At 38.2% G+C, this 25577-nt stretch overlaps 2 protein-coding genes across 2 annotated transcripts; one reads left to right on the forward strand and one right to left on the reverse strand.

The window, feature by feature from the left end:
* The first annotated feature begins 2448 nt into the window (after positions 1 to 2448).
* On the forward strand, positions 2449 to 9728 carry LOC135741541 (uncharacterized). The gene is made up of 2 exons (XM_065260190.2): positions 2449 to 2759; positions 7618 to 9728. The coding sequence occupies exons 1-2, from the start codon at positions 2682 to 2684 to the stop codon at positions 9556 to 9558; spliced, it is 2019 nt and encodes a 672-aa protein (XP_065116262.2). The 5' UTR covers positions 2449 to 2681; the 3' UTR covers positions 9559 to 9728.
* Positions 9729 to 9969: 241 nt separating this feature from the next.
* Positions 9970 to 18597, reverse strand: LOC135758573 (uncharacterized). The gene is made up of 2 exons (XM_065273105.2): positions 17421 to 18597; positions 9970 to 10980 (listed from the first exon to the last, which is right to left on the reverse strand). Exons 1-2 carry the CDS (start codon positions 18243 to 18245, stop codon positions 10642 to 10644), a joined length of 1164 nt encoding a protein of 387 aa, XP_065129177.1. The 5' UTR covers positions 18246 to 18597; the 3' UTR covers positions 9970 to 10641.
* Between the last annotated feature and the right edge of the window lie 6980 nt (positions 18598 to 25577).

Here is a 25577-nt window from a genome sequence, read left to right on the forward strand (position 1 = left end):
ATAAAGCTTCACACAAAGATCGTTGAATTCGTGTTCTAATTGGCTACACGTTCTGTCTATCAATATTTTCCATGAAGTCATTGGAGGAACGCGCGAGTCAGATGACGTCACGATATTAGACAGCGCTGTTTGGATATTATGTATTATACTCCCGCCTACTTGTACAATCAAGTTTGAGCGCTGGTTTTGAACGCAAGTGTGCTCTCATATACAAGTGTTACGATGTAAATAGTCCTCAGATTGTATATTATAATCTATTACAAGACGTGCATATGAAATCTGATGTAAACAATGGAAAATATATCCATATTTCACGGATTATACGCATTTGTGGACAAAACTGGTCATTGGATGTACTTTGTTGGAGAGTTTTTATGGGTTATTCACACATCTGAAACAGACTGGATTCGATTCGCGTTCCTTATACCAGCACAAAGGTAAGGAGTCAGTTTATATTATGCATGTTGTTATCTGGACTTCTGTAATAAAATACTATATTTATGGTACTAGAGCAATTTAATCTCAAAACGGACACCATACACTGACGCTAAACCCTTAGACCTTTTAAAAGATGTATAGTAGTGTTATTATTATTGTTGTTTGTACACAGTAGGCTATATATATATATTGTTAGCAGAATTAAAAAAAACTGACGTCCTTCCGTCCGCGAGCTAATGCGCGTCGAGAGGTTAAAGAAGGAAATGAGTGGAAGACCGCCTTTAACACGCCCCTCGGTCATTTTGAATACCGGGTCCTCCCCTTCGGGCTAGTCAACGCCCCCTCCCTGTTTCAGGCTCTTGTCAATGATGTTCTCCGCGACATGCTTAACATTTTTGTGTTTGTCTATATTGACGACATACTAATTTTCTCCCCGTCTCTCCAGGTGCATGTACGCCGTGTGCTTCAACGCTTACGTGAGAACCGACTATTTGTCAAAACAGAGAAGTGTTCGTTTCACGTATCTTCGGTCATGTTTCTGGGTTCAGTAATCTCGGCAGAGGGGATTAGTATGGATCCTTCAAAGGTTCAAGCGGTGGCAGATTGGCCGGCTCTCGATTCTCGTGTCTCAATACAACGCTTCCTCGGCTTTGCAAATTTTTATCGTCGCTTTATCCGAAACTTTAGTCAGGTGGCCGCTCCTCTCACCGCTTTAACATCTGTCAAGTACGGAGCCCGTCTCATGACATGGTAAAACTTTTTTTTTAAATCGTGGCCACGAATTAGCAATTCGTTCCCACGAATTATTAAATCGTGCCCACGTTTTAGTAATTCGTTCCCTCGTTTAAGCTAAATTGTGCCCACGTTTTAGTAATTCGTGCCCACGTTTTAGTAATTCGTTCCCTCGTTTAAGCTAAATCGTGCGCACGTTTTAGTAATTCGTGCCCTCGTTTAAGCTAAATCGTGCCCACGTTTTAGTAATATGTTCCCTCGTTTAAGCTAAATCGTGCGCACGTTTTCGTTCCCTCGTAATACAATTGAATTTGTTTTATTTATTTCCATGCTCTCCCCTTGTGAACAGGTTCTTCGTCACCGTAATGCTTACGATTTGTAAGTCAAATATACACTTTATAGCGTAATCTATTATATTTAGTATATTTAATGAATGCAGTGAATCGTGTTTTTGCCAATGGTAATCAATACGTCCAAAAAAGCATGCTTATTGATATACGTTCGTTCATTTTCAGTGGCAAATTGATGTTTTCCATAGGCTATACAATAAAATCGTATAATTTTCTCAAACAAACGTATTTCTTATCCGTGTGACAGTGTTCGTGTGATGCTGCAAGTAAGTGTATTTACAATATACATTTAATAACTACTGCGCATTGGCTGCTGCGTCATGGTTCAAGGGCGCCGCTTCTCCATTAATATAATTTAACTGGAGATAATCTCCGTCGTGTAACGTTAAAGTTGTCGGTGTACAAACCGTCACACACCTCTACAACTCTCAGGAAATATACCCTTGACATACCCAAGTAAGCCTGAAAATTTGTTTCTTGTTCTGTTAGATCATTATAAAATTATGTTTTATAGAGAATGGTCAACTGGAGGCAGATAAAGATATGAATGTTGATATTTAATGCTAGTTTACAATGTTTAGCCTACATGCTTTTATAGAAAATGTATTAGAGTTATTAAATTATCCGTTTTAGTAGTTAAACAACGAGGAAGAGAAATACTTATGCTCTTTTATATGCTAGTCTTATAATATACTTTTAGAGCAAACGAATGCAGACTGTCTCTCTTCGATTTTTATTTGCTTAAAGTACAAGAAAACTAAATAGTTAACAATTCAAAAAGCAATATTCACATGGAAGAATTTATTTCATTTTTTACAAAAGTGATGCCTCCGCAAACCAAATCAATAACTTACACGACAACCGTGTACGATCATGGAAAAAATTTTTGAAGTCTTAACAATCGATTGTAAGCAACTAGACTTAACATTAATGACTCCACGCTAATAAAAATTATTGAAGTCGGTGGAGAAATTTAAAAGCTCCCCATTTACTCGCATTTGTTTTGCAGGCTCTTGCCACCGCTATGCGGGGCGTTGACCCATAGCAGCAGCTGACCAAATCGACCAATGAGCGGCTAGTTATTCCGTCTATGACGTGTTTGTTTTGGACCTTGTTAGAGTTAATTGTCTTGTGTTTTAGGAGTCACGCCTGAACGTCGACATGGATGCTTCACTGAAAGAGTTCCTAATAAAGCGTAACATTGGTGAAGACGTTATTCAAAAGCTTGAAGATGAAAACGTAAGCCAGTTATTTCTCTCTCTCTTTCTGTGTGTTTGTGTCTTGGGGGGAATGTCATCTTCGTTCCTCTTGGTAGAGGTTTACAAAAACGTTATCTTTGCGTGTTATGAAAACATATGTAAACATTGTCTTTTATTACTTTGCGTTGTTTCAAAATCTGTATTTAGATGTTATTTAAATTAGTATTGAAAGCTATTCATTGTGGAAAGGGGCACCGATAAATGCCGCTATACCCTAATAATATGTGGCCGATAACTATTCTGAATCGCACAGAGGATATTATTCAAAGCTATTTCATGTACGGCTTTTGATCAGTAAGTCCTTATCGATCTGAAATCACCATTAGTTTGAGTCATTTAACATGCATTTGAAAAAGCAACACTCGTCAAACATAATCATTATACATATTCTTTATTATCATGAAAATACCTGAAAAGGTTTGAAGAGCAGCAATATAAATTTATATTCTTAAACCATTTCCTGGGAAAAGACCATTTCCTGAAGCTGCGTGTCACCTGTCCGTGTGTCTCAATCAGCTCCCTTGTTCAGTAGTCAGGGCACTGATCAGGGTGTCGGCCATTTTAAGTGCTGTTTTTTAGGGGCTGTCTCATCGCAATATCCGTTCAGTGCACGGGAACGTTCGTTCCCTAAAAATTCCCACAATGCAACACAAAAACCAGTGAGCATCGATGGTCCCTATTCCCTTACCGGAAATAACGTGACCTTTTCTGAAGCTCGCCAACCGAACATCACGTGATCCAACTCAATAAACTTAATGAAATGTTACAGAACTTTTATAAAGACAAACGTTTGTTTTAGTTTTAAATATAAACACACATTGCTACACAGTAAGGAACCACAATCTACTCAATATTTAAAATAATATTTATTTAAGATTATATATAACAGCTGTGAGTGATCACAATGCACTTAAGCAGCCACGTGACGAAAAATAAGTGAACATTGTCCCAATGTCAAGTGAGCTAGGGTCCTTACCAGTGACTGAACCTGTGTACACGATATACTGATTCACGACCTCGGGAGCTAGGGAACGAATTGAGACACAAGGTGACATTGGGACACTGTTCACTTATTTTTCTGTCACTTGGCTGCTTAAGCACGTTGTGATGATCACTCACAGCTGTTACTCATCAACAACCGGCAAAACCAACAACTCTCTGACTCGGGCCCTGTTTACACATACTTGGTTATTTTTAAAAACTGAGAGATTTACCTTCGTTTGTGCCCCTCGTTTACACGCAAACGGAGAACTCGCCTCTGAAACCGATTGTTTCTAAAAACTCCAGCCAGAGTGGAGATCTTGAAAATCTTCGGTTGCACGGTTGCATGTAAACTGAGACAAACGGATGTTTAAGCAGGCAACATCACAGAGTATGCGCCAGAGCTCGCACCTACGTCAAAAGTGCGACCTATGTTTACATGTGACTGCTACTCTGAACGCTTCCAAGATCACATTTATGTTAGTGCAAACTCGTTTCGTGTGTTTGTATTTGCAAATACAGCTGCTCCATTATGCCGAGGAGCAGAGACGAGTGCTCAGAGGTCAGCAATTTTACGCGTGTTTGACTTCATGCAGCGCTGCAAGAACCGACAGACAGATGATGTCAAAGTACCGCGAGAGGGATTCTAATTAGACCATTTTTTAAATTAGACCTCTACGTGTGATTCTCGTGGTACTTTGACATCATCGATCACCTACTGCAACAACTCCTCCCTCCAACATGAAGAACCAGTTCGCGTCACCACCAGCACTGCCGGTGATTGGCTTACGTGGGCTTGAGCTTCTCTTGACGGCATATATGCACGGGTACATGTAAATAAACACACTTCTGAAAACTGTCATTTGTGCACTATATTATTTTTGAAACTGGAGAGGTTGAAATATCCGTTTATGAAAATAGCCGCCCACGTGTAAACATAGCGTTTTTCACAATGTATTGTTTAAAATTAAGGCTGTCACTTTTCTCTTACATATCCGTGCATAAAATTGAGGAATATAATTACATTTTAAATATATTTATATCTTTTTACAATTTAGATAAACATTATTTTAAATATTGAGTAAATTGTGGTGTCTTACTGTGTAGCGATGTGTGATTATATTTAAAATTAAAACAAACGTTTGTCTTTATAAAAGTTCCGTCACATTTTATAAAGTGTATTGAGTTGGATCACGTGATTTTTGGATCACGTGATTTTCGGTTGGCGAGCTTTAGAAAAGGTGATTTCTGGTAAGGTAACATGGGGACCATCGATCATAAGATATGTATAAAGGCTAGATGTCTCGCCCGCGCTGCTGGCCAACTGAGTGGAACGTCTGCATGTGGAGGGCGTCTTACCACAGGACGCTCACTCACTCGTAGCATTGAGTTTAATGGAGTATGTACTTTTAAATGACCATAACTTTTTGTTTGGTTTGTTATAAACGTCAAAGATTTACCTATGACACTGCATACTTAATGAATAATTTTTATGAATCATGTTAAAGCATCCAGAATTATAGCCACGTTAATAACATTTGTAAGATACCAAACCGTTTGAAAATCGGTAGAAAATTGAGCAAGTTATGGTCATTTAAAAGTACCTGCACCATTAAACACAATGCTACGAGTGAGGGAGCTGCCTGTGGTAAGATGGCCGCCAGGTGATGACGTTAGAGACTCCGCCGTAAGACATCTAGCCTTTATACATATCTATGCCATCGATGCTCACTGGTTTTAGCATTGCATTGTGGGAATTTTTAGGGAACAAACGTTCCAGTGCACTGGACAGATTTTGCGATTGAGACAGCCCTTAAAATGGCCGACTCCCTGATCAGTGCCCTGACTATTGAACAAGGGAGCTGATTGAGACGCACCAATAGATGCGTGTGTATGGCTGCAGCATATTGAGAGTTTCTGCACGAGAGTGCCCTCTGACTTTTGGATGTAGCAGCATTTCACCGTAATTCATTGTTAAGCATAGCAAGCATCGGTGCACCCCTATTTGTGGATCTTGAAACTTTTCTTTTATGTTTTGCATGTGTTTCCATAACATTATAAAATAAAATTTTCCAGAACCACACACAAATAGTTTTATAAAATCTAACATCTAATGTAAAAATATTTCACATTTGATATATACAGGATATCACTTACTGTAAATGTAAAAATGTAAAGATTGCTTTCAATATAGTGGTTATAATGTAGCCTAGATAAAAGTATGCTAAACATATCTACTATGAAATCTGCCACATTCCTATTTATTCTTTACATTTAAACTTATTTAAATTCTGTACAATCGTACATTTCTACATTTTATATGCAAATTATGTTTTTGTTATGTGCTATTATAAAGATAGATGGTTTAATTGGTTATCACGGTTACGCGTCTGGACAGAACTTAACTTCCGGTCTCTGTTTGTGTAATGATCTAGCTAGTGGCTAAACTGAACTCTGGAACAAATACCTCATCAAAAATAACAAATGTTTTGGTTTCTTAAGGACGAGAGGAGACGGCGATCATGAATCACCGCTATGTGAAGGGAAGTTTAACAGAGAACTGTAGTTAACATTGAGTACGTTAACATGTACAGAATAAGCGGATAACTATCAAAAATGTGCTTATTATAGAAAATTGTTTTCATGCGTTTACATGCAAATCAATAAACCGGCTATGCTGATAACTGCATTTACATGGGACTTGGAGAATTATCAGTTTTCTCGCAGGCAGTGACGTCACCTCAGTCACCACCTATAGTACATAATAGTCGTTCAAAAAGCTGACAGCATATCTGTCTTAAGCTGTACTGTTGTATCTCTTCTTGTGTCTGCAGAACCTGTAAATGTAACATGAGCTTCTATTTTCACAGTTTCTCTGCCAACTGCTTTAGTCCAGCTGAGACTTTTATGCGTTACTTTGCGCATACTTTCTGCTTGTGACGTTTATCTTTCATACGCGGAGACATGCGCACATGGACAAAACCGTGAGAAAGCCGGTTAAGGTGTTTACATGCCATGGGAAATCGGCGTAATGAGCAAAAAACTACCTGTGCCGATCGGTTTTTGCTTACGCCGTTAATGGCCTTTCCCCAATAAAGGAAAACCGTTTGACGCTTTTACATGACCCCACACGTTGTCAGTTTATTAAGCATAATCGGCGTAAGACTGTGCATGTAAACGCACTCATTGTGTACATTAATTTTACACAGTAATGTTAGCTCAGTGTAGTTTTTGGTACGCTTCGCTGTGATTTGAAATAATATAATCTACTTATTATTTATTTGGCTTGTTATCAGAAATTATCTACTCTAAAAGGACTCTATTGTTGTTATTAATTCTTTGTGGAAGTTTACTGGAAGTTGCGTTTGTTTCACGAAAATCATTTGTTTATGTTGTTACTGCTGAAACCATCTATAGTCTAAATGTCCTATTCCAATTTCAGGGATCTTAGTGATATTACATTTCCTAAAAAAGCTGGTGTTTCTTAAAAAATGTGCATGTGAACATCACGAGGTGGTTTCCCGGACAGGGATTAGACTAGTCCTAGACTAAAGTAAATGTAAGAGCTCTCCAAACTGAAAACAACTTGCACTGACATTTCTTAAAATACATCACTGCCCTTTGTTTTGCCTGAAATGCACACAAGTAATGTTTTTAGTAAGGCATGTTTGTTAATACTAGTTATATTTCTTAATTAAACTAAGGCCTAGTCCTGGCTTAAGCTAATCCCTGCAGGGGAACCCACCTCCAGATGTTCATTATAGCACACCAGGGTAGATCCTAGTTGCCATTTTTACTTGAGAACAATGTTTACGGTGATAATACTTAAACTGCATATTTGTGTTTTTTTTTCTTAGATTGATAAAACTGTAATTCCTATGATGACAGACAGTGACTTGGCAAAGTACATCCCTAAAGCTGGAGATAGAATCTCTACTGTGGCCTTTTGCAGACAAGTCAGTACATCAAATCAGTCACAGTCCAGGAAAGACACTATACTTTCAAGACTACGACATAGGCTGTCTTCTGGTGATGACAGTATTCCTGCAAAGAAAAGTTCTTCATGGATTGGAAACTCAAATGCTAAAAAAACACAGAGACGCATTGAGCTTGGGTGGATGGATTTTGATGAAAAAGAGCAGCGGTACAAACAAGTGAAGGCAATAAATGGTGGAGGAACAAGACATCTCTCTCTAGACAAAAACAAAACGGTGAAAGATGTGAAGGATGATGCTGAAATTCTGTTTTTCCCAAATGGTTATTCAAAGAAACAAAAAAAACTTTCACACTACACAACTGATATTGAGTGCTCTCAGGTGCATGTTGAAATGTCCAAAACAATAGAGCAGTTGTACAGTGAAAGCAAAGTCAGAATACTGAGACTGTATCTGTGTACCAAAATGAAACCAGAAGAGCAATCCAGTGATGAGGATGAAGCTGTTACTGCAGTTATAGATCTCAATGACAGTGAAACAGAAAACGTAATCAATTCAGTGTCGTCAGTTGACTCTGAAATTACTTTAGGAGCTTCTGAGAGTGAAACTGTGCAAATGGATGACACATTACCATGGGATCATTTTGAACATCAAATAATTGAAGAACCATTCCTTGCTCCTGAAACAGTAATTATTGTAACTGAGAGTGGCTTTGAAGTTCCACCACTAGATGAACTAAATCCTGATGGTCTAATTTCAACAAGAGAAAATTTTCTGACCTCTCCAGTCATTGATGAAATCCAGTCTGTCTCTACACCAGAAACTTTGTTGGGAGACAATGGTGTTCCAGCTCAAATAGGTCATGAACTACAACCTTCTGTTGCGACACTGATTGTGAGGAGAGGACAATGTCTCACTGACCTTATTAGTGCTTTTAAAAATCCAGATGTTATTAATACAGAAGTTCACATTAAGATGCGTTTACCAAATGGAGATCTTGAAGAGGGTGAAGGAATTGGTGTATTTCGAGACTGCCTGACTGAATTTTGGACAGATTTTTATGACAGCTGCACTCTGGGGGTGGATGTAAAAGTACCCTTTATCAGACATGATTATCAGTATGAAGAGTGGCAAGCAGTAGCAAGAGTGTTTGTTGTTGGTTGGAAGCAAGCTAGCTATTTACCTGTGAAACTGGCAACACCTTTTCTGGAAGAAGTACTGTATGGCACTACAACCAGTAGCCTAAAGGATTCCCTTTTGTTGTATGTATCTGAACAAGAAAGAGCTGTCCTTATGAGTGCTTTAAAAGACTTTGACTCTGTTGACTCAGATGAACTGTTTGATGTTCTTGATGCACATGAGTGCAAACAGGTCCCCAACAAAGACACACTCATCCCTCTCCTAGCACAAATAGGACACAAGGCCATCATACAGGCCCCAATGTATGTGATTGAGTGTTGGCGTCCCATTATGGTGCATGTGGCTAGTATGCTACCACCAGATGGTCTGCATCAAGCAATTAAACAGAAGAAACCAACTGCAAAAATAGTAAAGGAGCTGTTACACTTCCCAGATGACATGACAGCAGCCCAGGCAGCGGTTGCACGCTATCTGAAAAAGTACATTGGTGAAATTGATCTGAACACCCTTCAGCTTTTCCTCCGGTTCTGTACTGGTTCAGATTTAATGGATAGGCCTATAACTATTGAGTTCGTTGAAACTAGTGATTTTCTACGCAGGCCACAAACACACACATGCGGATGCATTTTAAAGCTCCCAGTAGGCTATCACAGTTATCCTGATCTACGCAGTGAATTCAATAAGATCCTGACAAGCTCCGTGTGGGCCATGGATATTATTTAAGTGCATGAAAATGAATTGGATGGTGACCAAATTCTATGAAAAAGCATAATGGGACATAAAAAATGTTGACACAGTTAAAAGCCTTTGGAACAAAAATACTACAAAGATAATTGTACTGTTACCAAGATTGTTACTGTTTTACAATAACAGGTATTTTATGTGGTCAGTTCTATAGTCAATAAAGAATTTGACACCACAGATGTTAATGTTCAGTGGCACTTAAGGTAAAATGTTTAACAGTGCCCTATTCATTACAGTGAAATATTCATCTTCTTATATTCACAGACAGTTCAAGAGTAAATTCTGTCCAATTTTTAATACCAAAGCAAATATTACTTTGTTTCTGATTGTTAATATTCAGTAGTAAAATATGTAACAGTGTGCTATTAATAATAACAGTGAAACATGGTACAGGATACACACCAGTTTATTTCTGTTTCATTTTCCAAATTGGTTCATACAGGAAATTACAAAAAAATTTTGTGAACTGTCAAAGCTTACACACTTCAAATCTACAGCAAGTGTGTATGTGTATATTTTTGTTTGTTTATTTTTTTTTATTTTTTTGAGGAATTCCATTTTGTTTTGATTTTGCCAATTCATTTTTTAAATACACGTTGTATAACACTACAAATGCTGTTACTGCAACTTACTTTAAGATAAAACCAATGGGATTTCATCTTTTATTTTTTCTTATCATTTGTACTGTATCTTTACATTAGGAAATGCTGTTTTTGAACAAAAAACAAAAGTATTTCATATCTTCAGTTTTTGACAGTTTGGTTCTATTTGTTCTGTATGTTTACATTAGGAAATGCTGTTTTTGACAAACAAGACATTTAAAAATAAGAAAATTCAGTTGAAATAATTGCTAGCATCCTGTCCTTATTACTAAAAAAACTGTCACAAAACTAAGTATGTTGTGCAATTTCAGATTTTAAAATGACAAATGAACAAGAATACATGCTTGATTACAGGCAAGAAATAAACAAATTTACTCAATGTACAGTAGCCTATATACAGAATACTATAGGATTAAATGCATTATTTTAGACAGAATCCAGCAATATGAATGTAAATAATTTAATTTTCTTGTCCACTTATCTGTGGACGCACAACATCTCTAAGATGTAAATATAGGTCAAGGGCTTGTGTCCTGGTGGAGGGAAACTGCAAGTCTGATTCCTCCATTATGATGGTGCACAAATCAAACACGTCCTCATCACATGGGACAGAACTTAAGAATTTGCAGTTTTCTTTACAAGCATTTAAGTCTTCTGTCAGTGGAACAATCAGGTCCTCCACACCCCATAGGTGAGGTGCCATGAACATGACGTCAGGTTTTCCACAGGGCACGTTGGTGTTTTTAGACGGCCTTATGCGGTGAGCGTTCCAAACGTCCCGTAACTCATTTAACTCTTCCTATAGGAAAACATAAGTAATTAACAGAAATAGACTGAATGGTGTACATCTTATTACACTGATAGTATTAAGATAGTATATGAGTATTATTCTAGGTTATGGACCTGCGTGAAGTTGGCCCCCCACATAGGCCTATTCTTAAACGTTTGTGCTGGTTTGTGCCGTAGAAAATATTTGTTTGTGCTGTTTTGTCTTTTAGATAGAAAAATAACATTTTTAGTTCATTCTGAGGTCACTGAGCCCCCTCCCACACACACACACACACACACACATGCTCCGAATTCTGAGAAAAAAAATTGTTAAAGATTTTTCAAGGTTCAAAGAGGAAAATCACGAATTAATACCCAGACCCGTAGCCAGAGGGTGTTCGGGTGGTTCGAGAATACCCGAATTAGAATACTTTATTAGTATACTCTACTTTTGATTTCTTTCGCTTTTAATTTATACAGTATATAGGCTACTGATCAATCTGAAAAACCTGAACAGCACCGTTTTATTTATTTCATATGTTTGTTCTGTTGTATTTATTTGTGCTGTACTCATAATTTAATTATTTGTTCTTGTTTTACATGTAACTTGTTTTAACAGTATTTTAAAATGTATACGTTAGTTTTTGATAATCACACGGGTAAAAACAATTAAAATAATAGCATAATAATATATATTTAAAATTCAAATGAGAAACCAAATTTAAATGACTAAACATAAATTAATAAAGAATGAAAACGTATTTGGTACAATTTGGTATAAGGTCCGTGTACTTTTTCGTTCATTCCTTATTCTATTTCGATGAAAAGATGAAACATTAAAAAAGGCGGGTGCAGTTTGTTTTTTTGTTTAAAAGAAAAAAACAGCAATGGCTGTATTTTGTTTTCCAAATGTATTGTTGTCATCAAATAATAGTATTAGAAGATTTGACTACATTGGGTCCGTGTATCTTTTGGTCATTTGATATCATGAGAAACAAATTGCTCCTGTTTCGTTTTTCCGTTTAATTTAACAAACGAAAAACTAGATTACGGCTCAATTTTTCATTTTTTATTTGTGGAATACAAATTATGGTTTCTATATTTCATTTACAGCAGTGGTAGGCACTAAAACGCCCCTTTCATCTGATTGGCCAAACCACGTTCTAGATTTTTTTGTCAGGCAGAATAAGAGTCCGCAAGGTGCTGTCAAAGTTTCCGACGTGAAGCAGCATTTTAATATTTATTCCGCATAATAACCGATGCAGAAATATTTCTGAACACATATGTGATGCGAAGCTTTGCATCTATGACATTTGAGAGATCAGAAGCCTTGTGCTCCGCACTTATAGCCAGCTCCGAGGAGCTGTGCGGTACTGAACCCGTTGTCAGTCGATTACTTTCTTTTTGCACGAATGTTAGAAATAGTTTTAAATGATAGACAATGTCCTATTTAATTTATTTTTCTCTGTTACATTTGGCGTTGACCCATAATGTTTTTATTCTGCCCTGTAAATATGGCAACACGAGTGCACCTTAAGAGAGAGCACATCCATGGTGGTCGGTTTTTGGAGGAGAGATGCTAAATTAACTTCGGAACATTATTTTGTTAAATAGGATAGATGTCGGTTAAATATTTTGAAGTTAACTTAAGTCACAGGCAAATTTTTCCTTTTAGCTTATAATGAGTGAAATACGTCATAATTCATTTTCATATTGACACGTCGACAAGCACAGACTTCTATTCATACTGTGTGTGTGTGTGTGTGTGAATAAATAATCATAATAAAGTTCAAAGTTGGACTGTAAGCGAATGCGACTGATGTGTGTGTGTGTGTGTGTGTGTGTCATAACCGAATAAATTATCATAATAAAGTTCAAAGTTGGACTGTAAGCGAATGCGACTGATTGCCCTGTCATATTTACACCCTTATTAAAATGGATGTAATCTGTTACTTAATCTGTTTAAAATGATTTCATTGGTATATGTCTGTGGGCAGTGCAGGATTTCAACTGGAAACTGTTTTATAAACATATAAAACACTGAGAATATTACAAAAATTGTTTAATGTTTTATTTAGATTTTCAGCTGATTTTGTTCTGGGACATTTACCTGGGGTGGGTTTCCGATAACGATTGAACTTAGCACTTAAGAGCGCTTTCTACGAGCTACTTAACGAACATTCGTTGTTCATTTACGTGCGTTTCCCAAAGATGCACGTGAAACGATCGCTCGCAGCTGGATTTTAAGTGCTATACGAGTCGCTATCCATTGGTCAAGTGCTGAAATGTCACCAATAGAATGACTCAAATTTGTAGCAAAGGCTTGTTTAGGCTAATGATCTTTAGCCGATGTGCACTAATATTCTTTATAATTTTTTTATTATTGTTCGATGAATTTTTAAATGTTTTCAAATTGTTCATAATTAAATACTCTTTTCCGTATTTAGATAGGACTCATCCCACTGCAAAATGCCTTATGCATTTTAAATAATAGTTTAGATTATTATTGTTATTATTTGTTTTTATTATCTATGTTTATTTATTATTATGGATTATTGCATTGTACCATAAATATTTATTTGGTTTCTTTAATCAGATGCCATACCCTTCAAAACATTTTTTTACTGTAGCCTAGATTGAATTATAGCAGCGATTGATAGGAACTATTTATCAATTTGCTAGTACCAAATTTTACCAAAATTGTACCAAATACGTTTTTGTAAAATACGTTGGTAAAAGTTGGTAGCAAATTGATAAATGGTTCCTTCCGATTGCTGCTATAATTAATCGAAAAAGAGTTTTGAAGGGTAATGGCATCTAATTAAAGAAACAAAAAAATATTTACGGTACAATGCAATAATCCATATAATAATAAATAAACAGATAATAAACAACAAATAATAATAATAATAATAATCTAAACTATAATAGAAATGCAGAAGGCATTTCGGAGTGGGACGACTCCTAACTAAATACGGAAAATAATATTTCATTATACACAAATTATTGTTAACCCAGGGCCGGGTTTCCCAAAAGCATCGTAAGGCTAAATTGATCGTAAAAACGATCGTAAGAATCATCTTAAAATTACGGGCCGTTTCTCAAAAGCGTCGTAATTTAAGTAGCACTTGAAAATCATCGTAGATCTACGAGTGCTCTGGAGTAATCGTTCATTCATAAATGCATCGTAAGACAACAGAGTAACAAGGTCATCTGCAGGACAACCAGCAAATTGCACTCCTGCAATGACGATAATTTAATGTATTAATGTATATTTATTTATTGGGTTCTTCTTTGTTTATTTTATATTAAATATATAATATAATATAATATAATATAATAATATAATATGATATAATATAATATAATATAATATAATATAATATAATATAATATAATATAATATATTTAAAATTCAAATGAGAAATCAAATTTAAATGACTAAACATAAATTAATAAAGACGTATTTGGTACAAGTTGGTAATTTTTTTTTGTATTTTGGTAAAAGTTGGTACTAGCAAATTGATAAATGGTTCCTACCGATTGATGCATCAAAAAAAAAAATTGAAATTTTTTGGGAAATGGGATCTAATTAAAGAAACCAAATAAATATTTACGGTACAATGCATTAATCCACAATAATAAATTAACATAGATAATAAAAACAAATAATAATAATAATAATAATATAAACTAAAATATGAAATGCAGATGGCATTTCGCAGTGGGACGACTCCTAACTAAATACGGAAAATAATATTTCATTATGCGCAAATTATTAAAACATTTAAAAAGTCTTTGAACAATTATGAATAATAATATTAAAAATATTAGTGCACATCGGCTGAAAATAATTAGCCTAAACAAGCTTCTGCTAAAAATTCGAATCCTTCTATTGGTGACATTTTAGCACTTTACAAACGGATAGCGATAGCACTTAAAACCCAACTGCGAGCAATCGTTATATGTGCATCTTTGGGATACGCACGTAAATGAACAATGAATGTTCGTTAAGTAGCTCGTAGAAAGCGCTCTTAAGAGCTAAGTTCAATCGTTATCGGGAAACCCGGCCCAAGATGCACGTAAAACGATCCTTCGCAGCTAGGTTTTAAGTGCTACGAGTCGCTATCCATTTGTCAAGTGCTGAAATGTCACCAATAGAATGACTCGAATTTGTAGCAGAAGCTTGTTTAGGATAATGATCTTCAGCCGATGTGCACTAATATTTTAATAATATATTTTCATTATTGTTCAATGACTTTTTAAATGTTTTAATAATGTATTAAATATTATTTTCCGTTTTTAGTTAGGACTCTTCCCACTGCGAAATGCCTTCTGCGTTTCTATTATAGTTTAGATTATTATTATTATTTGTTGTTTATTATCTTTGTTTATTTATTATTATGGATTATTGCATTGTACCGTAAATATTTATTTGGTTTCTTTAATTAGATACTATTTCCCTTCAAAACAATGTTTAGATGAATTATAGCAGCAATCGGTATGAACCATTTATCAATTTGCTATACCAACTTTTACCAAAATACAAAAAACTTTTACTTAAGTTACGAAGCTTTTGGGAAACAGCCCATAATTCTAAGATGATTCGTACGATCGTTTTTACGATCTACTTAGCCTTACGATGCTTTTAGGAAACCCGGCCCTGATCAACAATTTTTCCACATTAAAACTAATCTAAGCTAAAATCTAAAACAATCATAATATATTTATAAATATTTTCTATGTTATATTTGAGGTAGACAGACAGGCTCCAGAAATGAGCTTTATCCGCATTGTAAAATGAGTAAACTGTATTAAAGATTTTTAATTCTTGTTTTTATCAAAATATGAATTTAAATAACATACACATTTGAATAATTTTAGTAATTCTAAATTACTATATTAAGTAAATTCAACCTCATTTTGTCATGTATAATCCACTTAAATTTGTAAGAAGGAAATTAACCTAATAATTTTTTGTTGAAACTACATGACACAAAACTACATGACCTGACTGCAGTATAGCCAGTTCCCAGCATGCTTGCTTTGCATGGGACTGCATTTGGAGTGTAAAATTTGAATTCAAATGCTATTTTGTGTGTTTTTAACTAAAAAGAAATCTTGTTAGTGTTTAATGTTCATTTATCTTCAAGATTCAGAAAAGTTTCTGTTTCTTTTTTGAGTTTGTAGTTTTCAGAAGACTAAAGTATGTTGTGCTTTACAGCTGTCCAAAACGAAACTGAGCTGGCGTTGATTGAATAAACGTTTTGTGCCCTGATCTCATGGAATGATGTATAAATCAATGTTTATGGAAACAACAACAAACCACACTGAAAATAATGTTTCATTCAATTTACTCCATTTTTTAAGGTAAGTGGTTGAAATCAATTTATTTAAGCTACATTTAAACAAACAAAAAAGTTAATTAAAATAAAACACTTTTGTTTAAATGTAGCTTAAATGAATTGATTGCAACCACTTACCTTAAAAAAATGAGTAAATTGAATTAACATTATTTTTAGTGCATAAAAAGTTACCTGTACCAAGAGAAGTAAGTTAAAATAACTCCGTATACTAGTACTATTAGTTAAAAATCAACTTGATTTTGTTGTGTTTGTATTAAGTAACGTTATGTGTTTATTATATCCTATTTAAAAGGCTACAAGTTGACTCAACTTAAAACATGCAGCCACTTGCCTTACTTTTTATAAGTTAGATTTAGATATTAGGCTACTTTTTACAGTGGGCTACGTGAACTAATGAACAACAGTTTGTTTTTATTTTAAGTATAATGCACAGCCAAGCCAGGTGACTTGCACAACCCAGCTTATTCCCCTGTGCAACGCACTTATTGGGAACACCTGATATAAATTATCCTTTCAAATGAAGTCATAGCGGATGCATTGGAGCAGTTTATGCATGATACGTTTCGACAAGAAGTTCGGGTTTTGCATGGGTTTTATTTAAAATAAAATGTCAAAGTTTGGATTTAGTTGTTTGCCATTTGAAATATTTTTTTACAAGATTTTGAACTATTTCTGAAATGCTTCTTTAATAAAGAAAACCGCTATCTCATAACGCAGCAAAGTACCTATTGCATTGAGTGACAATTGATTGTCGACCAATCGATATCAACATATTCAGCATCATTGCCATGGACAGCACCTGGTAACGTCGTACTTAAGAAAGTATAGGCTTTTTCGACTTCATGCGGCGCCGCTAGAACTGTCAGGCGGATGACGTCAAAGAGCCGCGAGAGCGAGACGAAATTACACTTCGTATGATTTCTCGAATCGTTCTCGCGGTACTTTGACGTCATCCGGCTGTCGGTTCTTGCAGAGCCGCATGAAGTCGAACAAGCATAAACCAGCTAAGGTACAGATTGTGAAACACCCCTACAAATTGAAACGCGGGCCTGATCTCTGTCCAGTGCTGAAGTTTGTTAGCTGCAATAAAAATGGTTAATAATACCTGAATAATTGCCATGAATGAGAACTGCGATAGAGCTTTGTCCAAAACATCACCAGTGAAAAGTCCTTCATCCTTGAGTTCTCCAAAAAGTGTAATCCAGTATTCAATTCCTTCTTTTCTCATCACTCCCCACCAACTTTCAATTCGCTGATTAGCAGTACTTTTCCCTGTAATGTAACTGCGTTCTGCTGCTCTGTCGTCCTCGCCGTTTCTCCGTAAATAGCGCTGAATGTCTCTCACCACCACATTCTCTGTGCCCATGTCAGTTCGCACAAGCCTGGGACACCCTCCTAAACGCTCAACTGTTTCAACAAAGTAGCCCCCAATAACTCGTGGGTCGCTGTTGGTTGAAGCTGCCCTTAGCCAAGTAATTTTACGAGAAAACCCATCGATGCATCCATTGATGCATATTCCATACGGCTTAAGTTTGTCGTATGAGTCTATGTGCCATATAAAGTTAGGTCCCTGAGCAAAATACTGTCTTCGTCTCAATCGTCGGGTCTGACGAGCCTGGGTGTTAATAGGGTCAAGCAAAGAGAGTATGATCCTTACATCTTCTTTTCTGATGCATATTCCTTGTTGCAAGCACTTTGCATACATCCACCGATACCCGTGATCTCTTCCTGAACCTTGCAGTTGATCAAAAATAAAATCAATACCAGCCCCAAGGTCACCGTATTGTCGCCGGTAAAGCCCCCTGTTTCTTAAAATGCGATGTAGGTGCCTCTCAGATAAAAATATTCCCTGTAACGCTAGACTTTGGAGAATGTTTTTATAACTCATTCCCAGTTGGAAATAAAAATCTATTAAAGTTTCTCTGTCCATGGCAACAGTTTGTCTTTGATTCAGCAGAAAGTACAATAGTTTTTTATGTAGTTGCAGGCAGAAAATAAAACGTGCGCACGATTTAGCTTAAATGAGGGCACGAATTACTAAAACGTGGGCACGATTTAGCTCAAACGAGGGCACGAATTACTAAAACGTGCGCACGATTTAGCTTAAACGAGGGAACGAATTACTAAAACGTGGGCACGAATTACTAAAACGTGGGCACAATTTAGCTTAAACGAGGGAACGAATTACTAAAACGTGGGCACGATTTAATAATTCGTGGGAACGAATTGCTAATTCGTGGCCACGATTTAAAAAAAAAGTTTTACCATGTCATGAGACGGGCTCCGTAGTCAAGTCACGCTTTGAATGGTCAGAATCCGCTCAAAGGGCTTTTGATCATTTAAAGTCTCTTTTTACTACCGCACCCATTCTTATCACGCCTGATGTCACTAGACAATTCATCGTCGAGGTTGATGCGTCTGAAGTAGGGGTGGGTGCTGTTCTATCACAGCGATCTGCAGCTGATGGAAAGATCCACCCGTGCACCTATTATTCCCATCGTCTCTCGCCTGCGGAACGTAATTACGATGTCGGCAACCGGGAGCTGCTCGCCATACGCTTAGTGCTCGGCGAGTGGCGACATTGGTTGGAGGGTTCTTCTATTCCCTTTATTGTCTGGACCGACCATCGTAATTTAGAATATATCCGCTCCACTAAGAGATTAAACGCACGTCAGGCTCGTTGGGCATTATTTTTCACGCGTTTTGATTTTTCTATCTCTTACCGCCCCGGTTCCAAGAACGTAAAACCGGATGCCTTGTCTCGGCTCTTTGATCCCTCGACCTCCCTCACGTCACAGAAGGAGATTATTTCTCCAGGTCTCGTGGTGGGGGCCGCAGGGTGGGGAATCGAACGACAGGTTAAGCGCTCTTCATCTCGCGTTGCCGTGCCACGAAATTGCCCTAAGGGCTTACTCTTTGTTCCGGTGCCCACTCGCTTGGCTGTCCTACAGTGGGGACCCTCATCTAAATTAACTGCCCATCCCGGCGTTCGGGGCACTCTTGCGGCCGTCCGCCAGCGTTTTTGGTGGCCCACCTTAGAACGAGACGCTCACCGTTTTATTGCTTCATGTGCTGTTTGCACCCAAACTAAGGCTGGTAATGCCCCGCCAGCGGGTCTGCTTCGTCCGCTACCCGTTCCTACTTGCCCATGGTCTCACATCGCGCTCGACTTTATCACCGGTCTTCCCCCGTCTGATGGTAACATGGTCATTTTGATGGTGGTTGATCGGTTTTCTAAGTCTGCACACTTTATCCCGCTCACTAAGCTCCCCTCTGCCAAGGATACCGCCCAGATTGCTGTGAATCATGATTTTAAGTTACATGGTCTACCCTCTGAAGAAGTGACAGAGGACCTCAATTTGCCTCTCTATTCTGGAGAGAGTTTTGTCGCCTCATTGGTGCCACTGCCAATCTCTTGTCGGGCTTTCACCCCCAAACTTGTGGCCAAGCTGAACGCGCCAACCAGATCATTGGCCGCCTCTTACGTAGTCTCGCGTTTTGTAACCCTTCTTCTTGGTCTGAGCAGCTCCCTTGGGCAGAGTATGCCCATAATTCGCTCCCGTCCTCTGCCACGGGACTGTGTCCGTTTCAGTGTTGCCACGGGTACCAGCCTCCTTTATTCTCATCACAAGAGGTTGATTCCAGATGCCCGAGCGTTCAGACATTTATTTCTCGGTGTAAACGAACCTAGCGAAGGGTGAGATCCGCTCTTTGTCGCTCTCGCAAACGTATGTGCATTACAGCCAATAAGCGTCTGATTAAAAGCCCCCGCTGTTTGCCGGGTCAGAGAGTGTGGTTATCCACAGCAAATTTACCTCTCCAGTCTGAATCTCGTAAATTGGCTTCTCGATTTATCGGACCCTTCCCCATCACTAAGATTATATATCCTGTTGCTGTCAAGGGTGCCTTGTGAATCCCGCTACCCTTTTGTTTGGCTAAAGCCACGGAGGATATTTATGTTCCCGTGATCATCAGTTATCAGAAGAAGTCTCTGTTTATTATCCTTTGTTCATGATTGACTTTCCTGTGGCAAGCTATTAAATCACATTTGACTGCTATCACTGCTTTTGGGTCCTTTCTACTCCATAACAGCACCTTACATATATACATATAGAATTCATGTTTCTTAGAAAGACTCTGTGTGGAGTGCCCAACAGAGCAAAACACTCTCATGTGAGAATCATTATGTTACTGGTCATGTTAAACTGGACATAGGGTGTCACCTATACTAATGCATTTATTATTTTTTATTAACATTTATAATTTGTTATCATTTATTAACAATTCAATTCAATTCAATTCAATTTTATTTATATAGCGCTTTTCACAAAAGTCAATTGTTTCAAAGCAGCTTTACATAAATAGAAGCAGTGAAAACACAGAAAACGACAGATAGCACAACAGAATACATGATAGCATGAGCAGTTAAATTTGCTGCGGCTATGACTCAATATTATAATTGCACGTATTACTAAAGCAACGTATAGGAGAGGAAGCTAGGTAAAGCCCAAAAAGGCTGCCTCCCCGGGGTGAAAAACCCCCTAGGAGAAAAAAAAACCCGGGCTTTTATCCGAGGAAAAATAAGTCCTAGGAGGGAAAAACCCTTGGGAGAACGGAAATGGAGATTTAGCGGAGATTAAGCGGTTCTGCCGGTGATCGTTGGTCAGGTATCAGCTGGGCATAACGTTGAAGGACAGCCAGTAGATCAGAGGTGTGCCGACTTTCACATCTACCGGGACTGGGTCTGTTTGTCTCGTCCTCGGGTCGAGGACGAGACAGGGAGAGAAAAACAAAATCGTATTAGCGTAGCGGCCGTTCATATGTATTGAAGTGTCACACAGTGATGTGGTTTAACTCAGCTTAGTTCCAGACAGACTAAATATTGCGGCATAATTATGTTATCCACAGTTGAGGATTTAGCAAATTGGGGGCCCAATGCGAGGGTATATATGGTAAATAAGGGTCACCTTCCGATCTTTAAGAGAAAATTAAACCTGACGACCCGTTTGACTAAGGCTGGAGGCCCCACTGTCGTCGTTAATGCAGGTTCAGTGGCAAACGGGTCTATATTGTATACCATTTACAGGACCAGGAGAAAACGCCAAAAACATCGCAACCCAACCATACGTGTTAACCCGTTTGACTAAGGCCGGAAGCCCCACTGTCGTCGTTAATGCAGGTTCAATGTATTATCTTTTGCATTTATTATTTTTATTACAAGTTATAATCTTTTATTAGTAATGCAAGTTGCAAACCTGAAGTGTGTGTAAAATAGGGAAAGGGATGGTTTTAAGCATCACTGTCCACGGTGTGATGACAGTGTAACAAGCCTGGTAAGTGACTGATGGTTCAGGAATCTCCTGGGGGTGGAGGTAAAACATCCACCTAGCACAGCTTACCAGAAAGTGAAAATAATTTTTTGAAAAGATAATATGCTTGCTTTTGATCTAAAATTGGATGTTATGTTATTTTTTACATGTTGTTAATCATTTTTTTACAGGTTGTTAATTATCATTTAAAGGATAACCCGTGTGAAATGACTGTTGAAACTAGAAAAGTGACTGAGGGTCTGGCCCTAATTGTCAGGGGTATTTTATTCTTTTATATGTTTTCTTTCTTTAAAGCAGACATATCATGCTTTTAAATCTGTCCTTTTTACTTATAAATCATCTATTTGTGGTCTATATAAAGTGAAATTGCAATGCTTGGGTCTGAATTCTTCATTATTATAGCCGCACAGGCCCCCTTTCTACCCCTTTTCAGCACTGGTGCTCCTCAGGGCTGTGTCCTCAGCCCGCTCCTGTACTCCCTGTACACACATGACTGCACAGCCACACACAGCTCCAACGTCATCATCAAATTCGCTGATGACACAACGGTGATAGGCCTGATCACTGACAACGATGAGACAGCCTACAGAGAGGAGGTGAGCACCCTGACAAAATGGTGTCAGGAGAACCATCTCTCACTCAACATCGACAAGACCAAGGAGCTGGTGGTCGATTTCAGGAGACAGAGCAGAGAACACAAACCCATCACCATTGACAAGACACCTGTGGAACGGGTAAGCAGCTTTAAGTTTCTCGGCGTTAACATCAGCGAAGATCTCACCTGGTCTACACACACTGATGCAGTGCTGAAGAAGGCACACCAACGCCTCTTCTTCCTGAGATGGCTGAGGAAGTTTGGAATGAGCCCCAGCATCCTCAGATCTTTCTACACCTGCACTATTGAGAGCATCCTGACGGGCTGCATCACTGCCTGGTTTGGAAACAGCACCGCTGGCAACCGCAAAGCTCTGAAAAGGGTCGTGCGAACTGCCAGCCACATTGTTGGAGGTGAGCTTCCCTCCCTCCAGGACATCTACACCAGGCGGTGTATAAGGAAATCCCGGAGGATCATCAGTGTCTCCAGCCATCCCTCCCACAGACTGCTCTCTCTGCTACCCTCAGGAAGACGTCTCCGCAGCATCCGATCCCACACTAGCCGACTGCGGGATAGCTTTTTCCCTCAGGCTATTAGACTAATGAACAGTCAAAAGGGATAGCTTTTTCCATCAGGCTATCAGACTAACGATCAGTCAGAACTAATACACCCCACAGCATACTTCACAACATGGTATGCCACACACTGCACTTTAACTTTAACAGCCCAACACAGAACTATTTAATACAATAATCTACCTGAACTATTTAATACAATAATCTACCTGAACTATTTAGGACAATAATCTACCTGCTCCCACTGGACATAACATTTCTGTGTCCAGCTCAAGTACACTCTGTTGCACCTAAGCAGAATTTTATTTTCATGCGTAATTATGTCTACATAATGCAAGCGTACATTCTGTGTATAATGTATAATTCTGTGTACATTTTGTGTACATTCTGTGTATAATGTGTAGTGCTAACTGTATGTATGTCTAATAGTACACCGTGTGTACTGACTATTTGTATGTGCATATTGCACATCTTTACCTGTTAAATGTGCATATTGCACATTTTTTTTATCTGTTTTCTTTTTGGTTATATGTTAAATAATTCTGCAATTTCTGGAGCACGCTCCCAAGAATTTCACTCACCAAGGCACATGTGCTATGATGATGTGACAATAAAAGTGATTTGATTTGATGTGCATCTGAGAGCAACTCGTTTTGGTACTGTCTTTTTAAATGCAAGTGAGACGCAGGTTGCAGAGGTGACACTCGGTTAAACTCCACCCCGTTCGACCATTTTTGTAGTTTTATAGCAGAGATACGATTATCTAGCGGCACAGAAACTTTTTATTCACTCGTTATTCACAAAATGTCAACAACGGAAGACTTGTCCATCCAGCCTTACATGTTCGCGCCAGAGTCGGAAACGGAGCGAGATGAAAATGAAGACGACGAACCTGCAGAACAACGTCTTCCATATGGAGGTATCGCAATGGTGTGTTACTGCCGTTTGTCAAACCGAAGGCTGCATATGTCATCAAGGCGGTCTTATTTCAGAATATTAACAATTATAAAGTTGAGTATTATTCTTAGTTAATCGTAAATTGTTGTAATATGCTATAACTTAATCCCGGGTTGATGACCACATGCGACTTCCGCAGGCTGCAGCCTTCGGATTGAGAAACAGCACTGCTAAACCATGACCACCGTGTACTTTACTGTTTTTAAAGTTATTTATAGCTTACCGAAGTGCTCTGCTCGTCGTCTCCAAAGATATGAGTAATTGACCCCTCAATCAGACGAAGTCTATCAGAAATCCTACTTTATACTGGTGGAGATTGGTGAAATAGTTATCCTTGAAGTGCTTTGCGCACAAAAAAATGACATTTCAGTGAAAAATAAAACTCAACCAGGCACAGGTTCAACAACCGAACATTTTGATTTACTCTCTCGTAACTTATGCATCCTTGAGCTTGGACTACAATATCGCAGCGAGAAATAGAAAATGGCGGATTGCTCATAGTGTTGGGCTGGGAGTCGATGTCCTTATTTGGCAAATACTGTGACGTAATTGTTCAAAAAACGTAATAGATAATAGAAAAATCAGAACAGGTTGGAAAATATGACCAAAACAGAATATAAAGATATCAACAAAGCACCTGAAGAGACTAATTTCAACTTTTATGTACTTCTAAACACTACAAATATACAACAAAATGCATTTAAGAGCTAAGAAAGTGGATTTATGATATGTCTCCTTTAAAGTACCTAGCCCGGCTTCTCTGGTATCAGCAGACGTATTTGCAGGGTGGTTATCGAAAAAGATTAGTTTCCGAAGGGGGGATATATGGTAGAGAAATTTTGAGTGTTTTATCTTACAGATTAGTATAAATGTTTTTTCATTTTTTCATTTATTTGTTTATTTGACATGGACAGTGCATGGCACTCAGCCATACCAGAATTAGCTACAAGCTACATTTCATCTGTAGTCCCTGAAACAGTGACATACAAATTATCCAAATTATTGTCTCTGATTCTCCTGAAAAAATCCACGACAGTTTCATCAGAAATTTTGGTCAGATCGCTAAACCTCTTACCGCTCTCACTTCCTCTAAAACCTGTTCCCGTTGGAATAGTGAGGCTCAGGAAGCCTTTGATGCCCTAAAGACCAGTTTCATCTCTGCTCCCGTCCTTTCTATTCCTGATCCGGCTAACAAATTTATTGTGGAAGTGGATGCTTTTGATGTCGGCATAGGCACCGTTTTGTCTTTTCTATTGACGGGTAAAGTCCATCCTTGCGCCTTTTTCTCTCATTGGTTGAACCCAGCAGAACGAAATTACGACATAGGTAATCGAGAGCTGTTGGCATTTAGACTCGCTTTAGGTGAGTGGCGCAACTGGTTGGAGGGAAACTTGGAGCCCTTTCTGGTCTGGACGGATCACAAGAACTTAGAATACATCCAGAAGGTTAACATCTAGACAGGCTCGTTGGACACTCTTCTTCGACCATTTTAACTTCACCCTCTCGTACCGGCCAGGCTCCAAGAATATTAAACCCGATGCTCTCTCCCATCTGTTCGATGGTTCCGATGTCAAGCGGACCGAAACCATTCTCCCGGAGGGGGTTCCTGAGCATTTATGTTGCAATGGCATCCGGTGGGGTCACGGGTCTAGATTTGTCGGCCATCCGGGTATTCGGAGAACGCTGGCTGCCATCCGCCAGCGTTTTTGGTGGTTTTCAAAGACTACAGACGTCAGACAGTTTGTATTAGCCTGTTCAGTCTGTGCTTGTAATAAAGCGTCTAAACAACCCCCCCATGGTCCGCT

The sequence above is a fragment of the Paramisgurnus dabryanus genome, chromosome 15 (genome assembly GCF_030506205.2).
Source record: "Paramisgurnus dabryanus chromosome 15, PD_genome_1.1, whole genome shotgun sequence".
In the NCBI taxonomy this organism is placed as follows: domain Eukaryota; kingdom Metazoa; phylum Chordata; class Actinopteri; order Cypriniformes; family Cobitidae; genus Paramisgurnus; species Paramisgurnus dabryanus.

What these genes read in the sequence shown, in the direction of transcription:
- LOC135741541 (XM_065260190.2), top strand. Translation starts at nt 2,682, where the DNA reads ATGGATGCTTCACTGAAAGAGTTCCTAATAAAGCGTAACATTGGTGAA. An exon ending in AAAAGCTTGAAGATGAAAAC is followed by an intron (nt 2,760 to 7,617) that starts GTAAGCCAGTTA and finishes TTTTTTTCTTAG; the next exon opens with ATTGATAAAACTGTAATTCC.
- LOC135758573 (XM_065273105.2), bottom strand. Translation starts at nt 18,245, where the DNA reads ATGGACAGAGAAACTTTAATAGATTTTTATTTCCAACTGGGAATGAGT. An exon ending in CATTCATGGCAATTATTCAG is followed by an intron (nt 10,981 to 17,420) that starts GTATTATTAACC and finishes GTTTTCCTATAG; the next exon opens with GAAGAGTTAAATGAGTTACG.